The following is a 13,858-nucleotide window of genomic DNA, read 5'->3' on the forward strand; positions in this document are numbered from 1 at the left end:
TGAAAAGTGTTTGAAAAGCAAGACCTGAAGAAGGCTGGACTGAGTGCAGAACAACAGGAGACATAAGCGTAGAGAATCAAAGGGGAGATGGTGCAGAAGTCCAAGAGAAAAGGTGAAATGGGTTCTGCAAGAGACTGGCAACACAAGAGGCACATGATGAGTTGTAGGAAGCAGCAGAGATGCGCAAAGCCTTGAAAATAAGAATAAAGAGTTTAAATGGGATGGATGCATTCAAGACACAGAGGAGAGTGACAGCAGAATTTTGGATAGAGCGGAGAGGAGTGAGAGAGGTTTGAGGGCATTACGCATTCCCAGGTTCTTGTAGAACACTTCCACCATGTGGACAAATGGGTGGATAGTGGCTATTGGCTGTAGCAGTTGGAGGAAGTGGTCTACTGACACTTCAACCAACACATCAAAATTGGTGCTCAGATGGAAATACCTGGGATGAAGATGATTTTGGCCCAGATGGTTCACTCCTCAAAATTATTTTTCTTCCTCTGTGGTTTGGAGTAACATTGAACTAGGTATTGGGAGGTGTGTGGTTTGTGCTGAGGTTGCATATTAAACTTCCTCTTTCATCCTGGCATGTAGATGCCTGAAAATGGACAGCAGATCGAGAATCCTTCAGGGTGTGAAGACAGCCATGAGTCTTTTCCCCCAAGAGCTTAGTGCATCCAAAGGGAAGGTCTTTGGTGATCAACTGCACCTCCTTTGGAATGTTTGACAGAGTCATGACACGTGACATCACCACTGCCATGGAGATGGACATGCCCACTGTGTCAGCTATGTTCCTCCCGGTAATGGTCTTAAATCGGTTGCAATGTAGCTCAGGCAGCTACTCAATAAAATTATTCAGTTTCAAAAAACATACATAGTCATATTTTGCTATGGGGCTCAGTAATTAACAATCTGAAACTGAAGCATGGCAGAGCAACAACCTTCCTCCCAAATACATTCAAATACTTTTAGCCCCGGTCATAAGGAATGGGCCTTATCTGCTCTTAACAGATGCAGGAACCAACAGCGTCCACAACAATGAAGGTGGGTGCTGGGTGGGAGAAGAGGAATGCCATCTCCCTTGCTGTTTTTTTTTTCTGCCCATGTGGAGGTAGGCGCCACCAATGCTGGGATCTGCAAATCGATGTTTACCAGGTCCAGAATGGCCTTGTTAATAGGATGAGGATGAATGGAGTATGTCAAGAAGATGATGGCAAGTGTCCTTGATCTCTTCCAGCTATATTTGGAGAGTGTTTTCCACTCTCTTCCCTAGGCTGGAAAAAGACTAATGTCATCAGCCAGAAACAGTGGAGGAGGCATGCCTGCCTCATCTACAGAAGAGGAAGATATAGTCTTCAGGGCCACTTCTTTCTTAGCACTGAACTTCTGGTCCTTTGTCATTTCTTCTGGGGGTTCTGAAGTTCTGAACACAGCACTCAGTGGTGAATCTCGAGGAGGGTTCTCAATTTGGACCAGAAACTCAAGGGGCATGCTGGTGATATGCAGCCCAAGGATCCCAATATAGCCCATGGGATGATGGTGACAGTTCAATGGTGGTGCCCAGGGGGGACTGTACCAAAATGGTGGTGATGGGATCATCTGAGGACACTGGACACCGTAAAGTGCCTAGGAGTAACTGTGATGCTACACCTCTTTAGGTTTGCTATCCAAGGCCTCAGTAGAGCATGGGGCAGTGCAGAAGACTCCTATGCTGGGCAGACTCAGTATTCAGGTTCCAGGACCAAGAAGAGGAGCGGTGCGGAAATTTGACCTTTTGACTTCTATGTACAGGCTGAGTGCTGGGGATACTTTTTAAAGTCACTAATAGTCTACTTACAACAGCTTCATTCATAAACAAACTAAGATGCAAAACTTTACTGTTTAGGTGGTGGTTAGTAGCTCGTCTTTTCTTAATCCACAGGCAGCATGGGGGAGGAGGGGTGGGACTGAGCTCCCACCTTCCATGGCGATGAAAATCGGCTTGCAGGCCATTCTTGGCACCTGCGCTGGGTTGCTGACCCCAGACTCAGTAGGAAAAAAACGGCCAAAAGACAGAACTCTGTGGGAGACTGACCATTAGTGGGAATGGGTAGAAGTGAAAAAACCGAAGCAAAACTCCACACGTCAGAGAGAGAGAGAGAATAAGAAGCAGATAACAGCAGTGTTTCCCAATCTTATTTGGCCACAGAACCCTTTCAAACTTGAAAGAATTTTGCAGAAACCCATTCAGAGGTTCTACCCACCTCAACCTCCAAACTCACCCCCCATCTCCAGGCTTTACTCACCTCAGCCCTCAGATCTGACACCCATCCCCAGGCTTAACCCCTCTGAGCCCCAAACCTGCCCCCTTGATCTCCAGGATTAACTCGCATCAGTCCCAAATCGGCCTGCAGGGCTAACCCATCCAAGACACTGGCTGGGGAGCCTATGCTGGGTGGTCACGTGCACCCAGTGGAAAGAAGGCTAACATGGAAGTGTCCACTGGCCACACATGGGGAGAGCTGAGCCATGGAGGGATGTGGCCACTCGGGTAGCTGGGCAAGTGAGGGGCTCTCTCTGGCTCCCTGCCCTGCCACTGATTATTGCTGAACTAATGGTACTAAATTCAGTTGGTTTAATGGCCAGATCCCTCCCACCGCCCTGCTGGCTGTTAAACCAAGTAAAATTAGTTCTACTGTTTCATCAGTGGCAGGGCAGGGAGCCACAGAGGAGTCAGCTATTGTAATGAAATTTTCTCACGGAACCCTTATTTTCCCTTTATGGAACCCTGGAATTCCCCGGAGCACCATCTGAGTAACACTAAGAGACAGTCCTGAAAATGGAGGAAGACATTGGGACTGCCTGCATCCAATGGAGTTGAAAGGCTGAAGAGGACAAGAATGATTATTCTTTCAGAATCCGAATAGTGCATCTGTCTAATGGCATTATCTCTTTGTCTTTTTGTTCTAAAGCTGTTTCAAGGACTTAAAATTAGTAATGAATAAACTGCCACTGCAGTATATTGTTGTTTATCAACAGTTGGACAGAGAGAGGCTAGAACAAAATCTGGAACAAAATTGTAAAAGACTGCATAAGTTATTACATGCTGATGGAAGATAAAAGATTAGAAAGCCCCCTCCACGTTGGGTTTCAACTGAAGTCCATCTCATTTCCTCTCTCATTAGTAAGATGTTCAATACACTTCAAACTTCTATTCCCTTCTACATACACTCAAATATAAAAAATACACAAGAGAATTTAATATAAAATTACAATGAAAAAGGAACCGGGTATATAAGCGATCTTTGAAGAGAACACAAACTTACTATTGTTAAATGGAACAGTAAAAAGTCAAATTATTTTAATGTGGAAAATTCATGTCCTCTACAAATGTGTAACAAGTGTCATAAGAACAAATCAGAACAGTCAGAGCCTAAACAACAAAAGATAAAATAAAGATTTTTTTTACCAGTTGAAACTAGAAAAAAAACTGCAGTTAGGTTTCTATTTGACACAACACTATACTTGACCCTTGATCTGCAGATGCCTATTTAACAACGAAGAGTTTTTATATTTGTTTGAAATGTATAAACAGCCCAATTCTGATATCTCTGCAATCAGAAATGTGTCAATATGACAAACTGCTAAATCACTATGGTTATGTCTACACTTGCCCCCTTCTTTGAAAGGGGCATGGTAATCAGGCTGATGGGAGATTACTAATGAAGTGCTGCAACACATATGCAGCACTTCATTAGGCTAATTCTCCCCCCCGGCAACTCTGAAGTGTCAAACTTCCAAGTGCTGGCATGCCAGGTAGCTGCGGGCACTTCAAAGGGCCCACACTAATTCTAAGTGCTTTTACCCAGGAGTAAAGGCACTCTGAAGTAGCACGGGCACTTCGAAGTGCCTGCCGCTACATGGCATGCTGGCACTTCGAAGTTGCTGCAGGGGAGAATTTGCCGAATGAAGTGCAGCTTATGCATGACAGCACTTCATTAGTAATCTCCCAGCACCCTGATTAACATGCACCCTTCGAAGAAGGGCGCAAGTGAAGACATAGCCCATTTGCAGCTGGGAGTCTTTTTAAACATCAGGCTACCATTCTTCACTATGAGAATAACCTGCTGCAGGAGATGGTAATTTTTTTTTTTTTAGCACTGTGCACATTTACCAAAGCTTTGTTTTTGAACAGAACTTATAGGCTATGTCTACACTGCAAGATACATTGAACTTTATTAAAACTGATTTGTTTTTTTTTAAATTGGATTTTGAGTATCCTCACCTCCCACAGGCTCCCAACAAATTTGACATATTGCTTCCACAATGAAATCAGCAAACATCGACTGTTGCAGCAGTGCATTGTGGGAACCTATCCCACAGTTCCCTCAACCCCCTGTTCTGAGCTGGGAGCCAGGTGCAGCAGGCCCTTGTCAATTTCCTGGCTCCAACAAAGCTGTGGCACCTGGGAAACTGACAGTGCAGCAGCCTTGGTCAGTTTCCTGGCTCCCACTGGTAGTGGGTAGCTGGGAGCCAGGTGCAGTGCATAGCTTTGTGGAATACGTATGGGAAACTTGTGCAGGCTAATAAATTTGAATGAAAGAAATGGCGCTTCCATACTAGCCTTTATTCGACATCTTAAACTCAAGATTGATGCTATATCCATCCGTTAACATCGACATTTTGTTATCAATATTAGGGCAGACTAAATCAAGCTTATGACATTTCCAGTGAAGAGAGTGAGGTTTTAATGTTGAGCTAACTCCTTTAAGTTCGATTTTATCTCATAGTGTAGACACAGCCACAGTCTAACATGATGGGGCCTTACATTGCAAATTGAAATGCTTCAGAAAAGCCAAAATAAGGAAAAATTGGTAGAAATGAACACGAACGGTTACATGAAAGGATTACTTGGGTTGTGATGCTACACATCGTATACCTTCCCTAGTAGTACATATTACACCTTGGAGCAGGGGTCTCTAAGTTACACACCTGTGTAGGCTGGGCATTCAGAGGCAGTAGTGAGAAAAAGAGAGAGGAGTTATCTTATTTTACACGGGGCTTTTGCAGATCCAGACGAACACAGCTACCCCTCTGATACTTATTTCACACTGGAGACCAACAAGGGTTACACTCACATGGTTCTATTAAATGCCACTATTGGATTAAAGGAAAAGGGTGAACTAGCTTTCAAAGCACATGCCCACACACTCATACCTTCTTGTACCCATACACTTATGCAGGTGAACTCACGCACGTCAGGAGATGCACAGAGACAGCAGAGGAAACCAAGGCATAGTGGGTCCAATGCATCTGGTTGCAGTCATGAATCCAGGGTGGTGAGCTGATTCTATGACATCCCCCCACCCCCACCAGCTTGCTCTCTTGTCGGCTGTAGTACTCAGGAGCAGTCAGTACCATCCATCCTGGGGAGATGGAAGGGGGCCAGGGCCCTGGTCCTCCTCCTACACCTCTACCCCCAGGCGAGAATAATTTCTGCAGGGGGTGATGGCCTCAAGAGAATGGAAAAAAGGAGAGAATCTATAGTTTTGTGCTCATCTTTCATATGTTGGCGAGGCATAGCTCAGTGTTTTGAGCATTGGCCTCCTAAACCCAGGTGGTGAGTTAAAGTCCTTGAGGAGGCCATTCAGGGATCTGGCACAAATAGATTTAAAAAAAAAAAAAAAAGTCTGTCAGGGATCGTGATAGGTCCTGCTGTGAGTGCAGGGAACTGGATTCAGTCTCTGAAGGTCCCTTCCAGCTCTATGAGATACGTTTATTTCTAAATCAAGGACACCGTTTTAGTTCCACAGTAACTGTCCTGTCCCACTGCCCGAGGACGCTGTATGACTATGAGTCATCACCACTGTCCCAGGATTCTGAATGAGCCCTAACAAATCAGCTAACAAATGGGACTCTGCACTTCTCTTGATGGGGTCCCTTTCTCTTGCAGGGTTCAGCTCCTATTATTCTCTGGCCAGAAGGGTGTGGCTGGCAGCCTGTTGTCCAGATAGGCTGGCTCCAGAAACTGATTCCATTACACACACCTTCACACTTTCCTCACTCACACAGGGAAGCTCATTTCAGAAAGAAAGACGTTTCTTTTACAAAAGGAAGAGCCAGGATTTCTTACTAACTTGCAATACTTAATGCAAACCTAGCGGCTGCTACAAAATAAAGCTCATGAAACAAAAGATAGCCATAGAGAACAACGTTACATCTACAAAACCTAGGTACTTTTACAAAGCTTACAGAAAGTTACAGGACTTAAAACCAGCAATGACTGAATGTTATAGAACTTACATCTGCATTGTACTTGACTGAGTGGAGGCTTTATACAACAGCAATAATGAAAGGAACAATTTGGAAAGAAATCTCAAATATGGAAGCAAGTAAATGGGAAGCAAAATGACCATTTCTACAGTACACTATCATCTGGCCAGTAACTGAAGATGACACGAGTGCAGAATAGCTTGCGCCCAACTCTTGCTTCCTTGTGATAGCTAGAGTGTAGAAAGGTGTATCAATTATTTTTTACTCTTTAAAAAACATACATTTCAGGCTCCATCTACCCTCAAAGCTACAGCAACTGAAGAGCCCCTGATACATCACAGGAACAGATATGAGAAGGTATGAGATTTTTAGACATAGGCTGTGTCTACAGTACCACCCTACTTTGAAGGAAGGATGGTAATTAGGGTGTTGGGAGTTAACGAATGAAGTGCTGCTGTGCATTAAGCAAACCTCCCCCTGCAGCAACTTTGAAGTTTTAAACTTCGAAGTACCTGCATGCGTCTAGCTGCAGCTCACCCACCGGTACTTCTAAGTGCTGGGGCAATTTTGAAGTCCCTTTACTCCTGGGGTTGCTGGCGGGGGGAGGGGGGTGAGTTTGGCAGCCCCGCAGGGTCCCTGGCAGGGGGTGGAGCAGAGAGACTGGGAGCCCTGTGGCTGGCTCAGCTCCAGCAGCGGGGTTCCCACAGCTGTGGGGAAGTCCGGCAGACCTGTGGCTGGCTCCATGGGAGCCACAGGGTCCCTGGCATGCGGGGGAGGGGTGGCAAGCGGGACAGCCCTGCAGCTGGCTCCACTCTAGCCCCAGGGTCCCTCACCAGAGCATGGGAAGACCCGCAGCCCTGCGGCTGGAGCGGAGCCAGCCACGGGGTCCCTGTCGGGGGCACGGGAAAATCTACAGCCCCCCCTCCCCCGTCCCAACATTCCCCCAGCACACAGCTCCCTGCACAACCCCCACACCCCAGCCCACTCCCAATACCCAACCCATCCTTTTCCGTTCCAAACCCCCTGGCCCCCCCACGCCCCCATGTTCCTCTGGTGCAGCCAGGAGGAACAAGCAGCCACCTACTCCACCTGAGGTGTCTATAGGTTTTAACCCACGCCCTCCCGCTCATGTCCCCAAACTGTCCCCAACCTTTAACACCCTCCCAACCCCAGGTTCACTTACCTTTCAAAAGCAGCACCAGCTGCTGCCCCTCCGAGCACTTGAACCAATCAGAGTCTTTTACAAGTATTTTAATAGGAATTTAGTGCCCTTGTTACGAGTTTTTGCCTACGAGCAAAAAGTTAGGAACTAATTGTGCTCGTATAGTGAGGGATGAGTGTACCGGGGAGATCTGGAGCTATGACGAACCTCTCTCTCTCTCTCTCCCCCCCCGGCAACTTCCCTCCCTCCCACACACACACCCTCCCACCTTGGGATTTGTTTACATTGTGGGTCCAGGGAAGGGAAGCTTGAACTATGCCACAACACCTTCAGGGGAAGACTATCACACCAGAAGAAAAAGGGAGACGGTGAGGGGAGGCTTGTTTGACCACAAATCCACAGGTACCACCTTTTTATTTAATTCTGCCTACAACACCCACCCCTCAACAAACCGAAGGAAGAAGAGACTAGGCGGTAAAGAATAAGTTCAGTACAGTTACCTCATAGCACCTGCTGCTTACAATCTCATTCCTTCTCTTCCCAAACCACACAATGCCTTCCCTGCTTTTTCCAGCTCCCTATGTCTCTCCTCTTGCTCCTCACCAACCCCTCCCATCTTGATCTTTGCTACTAGACTATGAGATCTACAGGAGTGAGATCATGTTTATTCTAAATTCCTGGAAGTGCCTAGCATGCTCAAACACCCATAAATAAAAAAGGCAGGGAATCAGAAATTCAGTTCTCCTTGCACAAACCCTTTCATATACTCTTCTGTAGCAGCTTCTAACCTTGTTATCTCCAGCCTTACTCTGACTTATTTCCCTGCAGATTTCCATGACCAGCATCCGATAAAGTGAGTCTGTGCTCACGAAAGCTCATGCTCAGAACTTTTCTGTTAGTCTATAAGGTGCCACAGGACCCTTCGTTGCTGTTACAGATCCAGACTAACATGGCTACCCCTCTGATACTCTTCTGTAGTTAAAGTTCAGAGCTTACTTAATTAACTGATTATTTATACTGGAGCGGGACCTAAAAAAAGCCACATGCTTTCTACCTATTGAACATAATAAATCCCAGCACTGTAGAATTTACAGTCTAAAACACTATTAATACCAGCTGGATCTGTGCTATTTTGGTTTTTACAAACCTGTGAATGGAATTCTGAAGAAATGGAAGGTCCTATGGAACAGTTGTTATCCTCAGTACATGGTGTGGATTTCTTAAAACCAGGTGGTAAAGCAGGACCTATAACAGGCCTCAAAGAGAAAGAAGAAATCTTATTTCCCTTCCCTATTTTTTAAAAAAGCCTGAAAAGCACATATAAGTAACAACTTCTTATTGTTTGCAGCAAGAATCAAAATTTTCACAGTTCAATAAGCAAGAAATAGCAAAGCTGAAAGTGTTTTCTCTTTGACAGTGGTGTTTTCATTGATATTCATACAGTTCCATTGTCTTTTTAATCATTACATTCACAAAGGGGCTATCATAAATTTAAAAAGTCACACTTTACGTCTTCATATTCCAAAAGGTTTTTAAAAGTTTTCAGGTTTTTTTTTTAAAGCAGGTACTTTATTAAACACTTTTCATGTTTATCAATACGATCTCTACTATCCAAGTTTCTGTGTAATCAAAAATATCCAATTAGAGTTTGAAGTCCAAAAGGACCAGATCATCAAGTCTGTTCTCCTGTACATTCATAAGCCAACATCATCATCTAGCATCTACACATTAAATCCAACAATGAAAATCAGACCCGAAAGATTATTAGACTATTATTTGCACCAGGCAGAGAAATGGAGGGACCAAGGCACACCACTGCTTGAAACTTCTCTAAAGGCAGGGAAATGATTCAAGTGAGATACATTCAGATAATCCTGGCAAGTGACCTATAAACACATTGTGCAGAGGAAAGAACCCTGCCTTCAACATCACTGCCAGTCTTGCCTGGGGGAAAATTCCTTTCTGGGCCTGCAATAGAGTGATCTATTACAACTTCAGTGTGTTGGGAAGAACCAGCCAGCCAAGCACCTAAGAGAAAGAAAGCTCAGAGCCCTGGCTTTCCCCATCCTGTGTCCCATCTTCAGCTGTAACCATTCCTGATGTTTCAAAGAAGAATTGAACCCCCCCGACCTCACCCAACAACCAAAAACACACCAGCAGAGAGAGGGAAATAATTCCTTCCTGACTCCTGCAGGTGGCTGGCTGAAACCCTGTAATGTGCAACTTTAGAAACAGAAAGTGAGTCCCAGTATTGTTCAATGATATTTTTATTAAAATCGGTATAATCTAAATCAATCTAGCCTTGTAGTAGTGATGCTACTGCCAAGACTTCAAAGCAAACAAATCTTACCTGACTCCTATAGTCAGAGAATTACCCTTATAGTATGAATAAAAGGGAGACAGAACAAGGTGTGCATGCGTAAAAAGGGAACACCTGTAAGGTTCAGGGCCAGTCCTTGGTGAGAAGCCAGAACCAGCATGAGGTAGGGGGAAGAAGCTGATAATTCTGCTCTAGTGCTGCCCTTAGCTAGAGAACTCTGTCTTTCATTGGAGCCTCTGAGTTACAAGGGCTGCTAAATGTGAAGCTCCACCCCCATCTAGCTGCTGGAACAGAGGTAGTTTTGTGCAGCATTTGAATAAAGATGGCAATCCTGTGACCCCTGAGGCTGACAGACATCAGCTGGGCAAAGAAGAGGAGAAAGTGTTTGATTCAAATTCCTTAGATGCTGATTGCTGCGGGAGCTGTTATGGAGCTGAGTCAGAAAATATCCAGTGCTGTAACTCCTGTGATGACGTGAGAGAAGCATACAGACGGCGTGGCTGAGCTTTCAAGAACCCTGACACTATAGAACAATGCAAGAGAGAAGGCTTCAGCCAGACAATGCAGGAGCAGAAGAATGAGGGCTGCAAAGTGTATGGCTTCTTAGAGGTCAACAAGGTAGCTGGTAACTTTCACTTTGCACCTGGAAGAAACTGTCAGCAGTCTCATGTCCATGTTCATGATTTACAGAGCTTTGGGCTCGATAACATCAATATGACACACTATTGATGGGATGGGTGGGACAAATGTTACTGCACTGCAAGCTTCCATGATGTTCCAGTACTTCGTCAAAGTGGTCCCTACAGTCTATATGAAAGTTGATGGTGAGGACTAACCAGTTTTCAGTTACCTGGCATGAGAAAATAGCCAATGGTTTGCTTGGAGATCAGGGCCTCCCTGGTGTATTTGTGCTCTGTGAGCTTTCTCTCACGACGGTGAAACTGACAGAGAAACACAGGCCTTTTACATACTTCCTCACAGGAGTCTGTGCCATTGTTGGAGGAGTATTTAGTGGCAGGTCTCATTGACTCCTTGATCTATCACTTTGCTCATGCCATTCAAAAGAAAATCGAGCTTGTAAAAACAACATAGACTTGGAATTGCTGAAGCAATGAAGAATGCAGAGAGGAGCTAAAAAACCTTCAAGACGTAAGTGACCCTGAGTATGCAGAGAAGATATCTGGGATTGCCAGACAACCCCACCCACCCTTTCATCTCTGTCTTGTCATGCTTTGTGGCACTGAGCTGTGGATGGGACACCTCAACTCTTGTTCACCTGAGGGTTTTTCATTAGCCATCTTGCCAGGCTAAGCAGACTCTGCCAAGGGCAGCCTTTCATGCCCACCACTGATGAGTGAACCCGAAGGCTGTTGCAGGAGAAGCAGCATCCTACGAGGAGATGCTGCAAGGATGAAACCTGCCATCAAATACACTTTCTGGCAACCTTCTCCTATGTTCAGAATGCTTAAATGTGTTCCCAGAATACAACAGCAGACGTTGGTCAGAGTAGGCTGGCCCATCTTCTCTTGCCATGCAGAATCTCTCAGGTAACAAGGTGTAAGTTCTGGTATACAAGGTGTAAATCTCTGCCATGGGGCAGCTCAAAACTGCCCTTTCAGTGCAAGAAAAGGGATCTGTGCGATCAAGAGACCGGTCTTGGCTACTTTTTAAAAATGCTTTGTTTTGTGATTACTCACAGTGCCCACACAGGACTGCTTCTTGGCATAACTTACATGTGAATTTACACTAAATGTACGTATTCTGGGGGGACTCCTCATCTGGGCGTAAGAGTACTTTTTGGATTTAATTTGTGTTGCTTGGAAGGGGTTAAAGCCAAACAAAGGAAAAAAAAAAGCTACCCTGTTATATCACTGTAGCTGAAGACTGTAATTGGGAGCATGGACAGACAGACCTATGCTAGCTGTGCCTGAAGTAGCAACCTAGTGTCGATGCTGCTGCAAGACCACCTGAAGCCCTTGGTTCAAGCTTGGGTGGATAGCCCAAACCCTATCCATGCTGCAGTATCTGTACTGCTATTTCTAGTGCTCTTGCTCAGACAACACTAGCACACATCTGTCTATCTTTACAGGGAATCACACCACTGCTGCAGTACAAATATTTCCTTGTACTCCACCGTACAGTTTTTATAATGGGGGGTTACCCCGTATAACCTATGAAACTAACTTATGCAGAGAAAGCCGGAGAAAGGGGCAGACCTCAGCTTCTCAACCCTCTCACACTTAGTTCTAAGGAGGGGGTATTGTTTTCAATGTTCAATACTTCTCGCAGTCTCAGTTTCTGGGGTGTCTTCAGTGTGAATCTCTCTGCTGGTGCTCAGAGGCTTTCCTCAGAACATGACACTGACATGATTTCGACAGCTTCCTGGCTGTCCAGAGGAACTCTGAACAGTAAGTGTGAATCTGAGTGAAATCTTGTTAATATGCTTTGCCATTTGGCACAGCTTTGATGTTTATCTACAGACACAGGCAGAAAACAGGAGAGAGCTTTTTACTTTTGGCTCAGATGCAGACAACTTTAAAGACAAATGCAGGAAACAATATTTTTTTAAAATGAAATTTTAAGTTACACAAAAATTGATGCACTATGGACCTCACCTGTGCCTGAAAGTTTCCAGTTAGCCCCGGATTTCACACACCATAGCAGTATTATGGACAAAGATGCACTCAATTCCACAATCCTATTTTTTGAAGTTTAATTTCTCCAAAATTTGTACATTTTGTGCTAAAGTGTCTTATGTTTGTTCTTGACTCTGATTTCAAGATTTTCCAAATATATTCACAAGTTGAATTTTCATACTAAAATATTGTTAGTGACGCTCTTTTCAAAACTAAAGAAAACTGTTCATCCATATTTTGCACTTGACTAACTCAAAAAGTTGTTTTAAAAGCTGAAACTGGCACACACACAGTGCTCAATTAAGAATATATGCTTTGACAAGTTTGAAAGATGTGCCTGAGAAATAGAGGTTTAAAAGGAGTGGATATTACATAAAGCATAAACAACATATCCTCATATACTTATGAGTCAATCATATACTGGGGTATCTATGGACTGAAATCAACATACATTATGTTGTTTCCGTAATTGTGGATCAGACTGAGCCCATCACAATAGATTGACCGGAATAAGGACATTGTTGTTTAGTCGCCACAGGAACAACCCAAGAAGGAGACTGCACTTAGGAGTCAATTTCCTTCCTTCTCTCCCTGCTACTCTGGCAAAGGAATAAATGGCATTATATTTGTATCAGCCATATCATGTGCTGCCCAAGGTGCCAACACAGCTACACTGTCTTCCACTGGAGAGAGGCTGGAGAGACACATGGCTCTGCCCAGTCGCTACCCTTTACACACATTTGCTTGAGAAGGAGACATGGTCGCTCCGCAAAGTCTGTTTCTCTTTTTGTGCCAGGGGATCACCTAATGCCTCTGTACTCCTTTGTGCACAACCTGATCATGTATGTTCAGTTTAATGCAGGTTAGCCCTAACTGTGCTTTGTTTAACTTGAACATTTACAATCAAATTGCTAATCAGAACAAATATGGAAAGGGGATGGGACTAAAGAATTTTCTGATGCTCTTCATACTGTTGTTCCTGCTTAACAGTAATCCTGGTATTAACAATTTCCTGAAACTGGCAACATTTTGCTGGGAAGCAATCCCATCCCATTCGCAGCAATGTAAATGAACTATGGATATTAGCAACAGCTTGATGCTTATTAATATATTTATTGTTTTTTAAAATAAAGACTGACCCCGCAACTGCACACAGGTTTGCAGGGCTGCAGCCAGGGAAAGAATTGTTTGGATGTACACTTCCCCGGTTGCAGGCCTGGAAAACTCTGACTAGTGCTCAGCCCATCCTAGTACTTCATTCTGGGGTAGGGTGACCATCTGTCCCATACTGGGCAGGCCAGTCCCAACTTTCTTTTTAAAAGGGACGAACTGTCCTGTATTTGCGTCCCCTCCAACACCCCAGTCTCAGGGAAACAGGGGGAGCATGAGCAGTTGCTGTTTCCCCAGGGCTCCCAGGGAGGCTGGCAGCTGTGGCTTCCCCAGTGCTCATGGGGATTGCTGGCAGCTGCCACTTTCCCAGCATTCCTA

General features: G+C 44.7%; 1 protein-coding gene and 1 pseudogene across 4 annotated transcripts in view; one reads left to right on the forward strand and one right to left on the reverse strand.

The window, feature by feature from the left end:
* The window catches only part of GPALPP1 (GPALPP motifs containing 1), a 32,021-nt gene that overhangs the window by 5,417 nt on the left and 12,746 nt on the right, over positions 1-13,858 (reverse strand). For 2 of the 4 annotated variants that reach the window (XM_074988221.1, XM_074988211.1), the window contains exon 4: positions 8,562-8,670. In XM_074988221.1, the coding sequence (XP_074844322.1) occupies positions 8,562-8,670 (109 nt within the window). The remainder of the gene's footprint in view (positions 1-8,561; positions 8,671-13,858) is intronic. The other 2 variants (XM_074988231.1, XM_074988241.1) reach the window with 1 other exon arrangement.
* LOC142001605 (endoplasmic reticulum-Golgi intermediate compartment protein 3 pseudogene) lies at positions 9,893-10,888 on the forward strand (annotated as a pseudogene).

Source organism: Carettochelys insculpta, chromosome 1 (genome assembly GCF_033958435.1).
Source record: "Carettochelys insculpta isolate YL-2023 chromosome 1, ASM3395843v1, whole genome shotgun sequence".
NCBI classification, from domain to species: Eukaryota; Metazoa; Chordata; order Testudines; family Carettochelyidae; genus Carettochelys; species Carettochelys insculpta.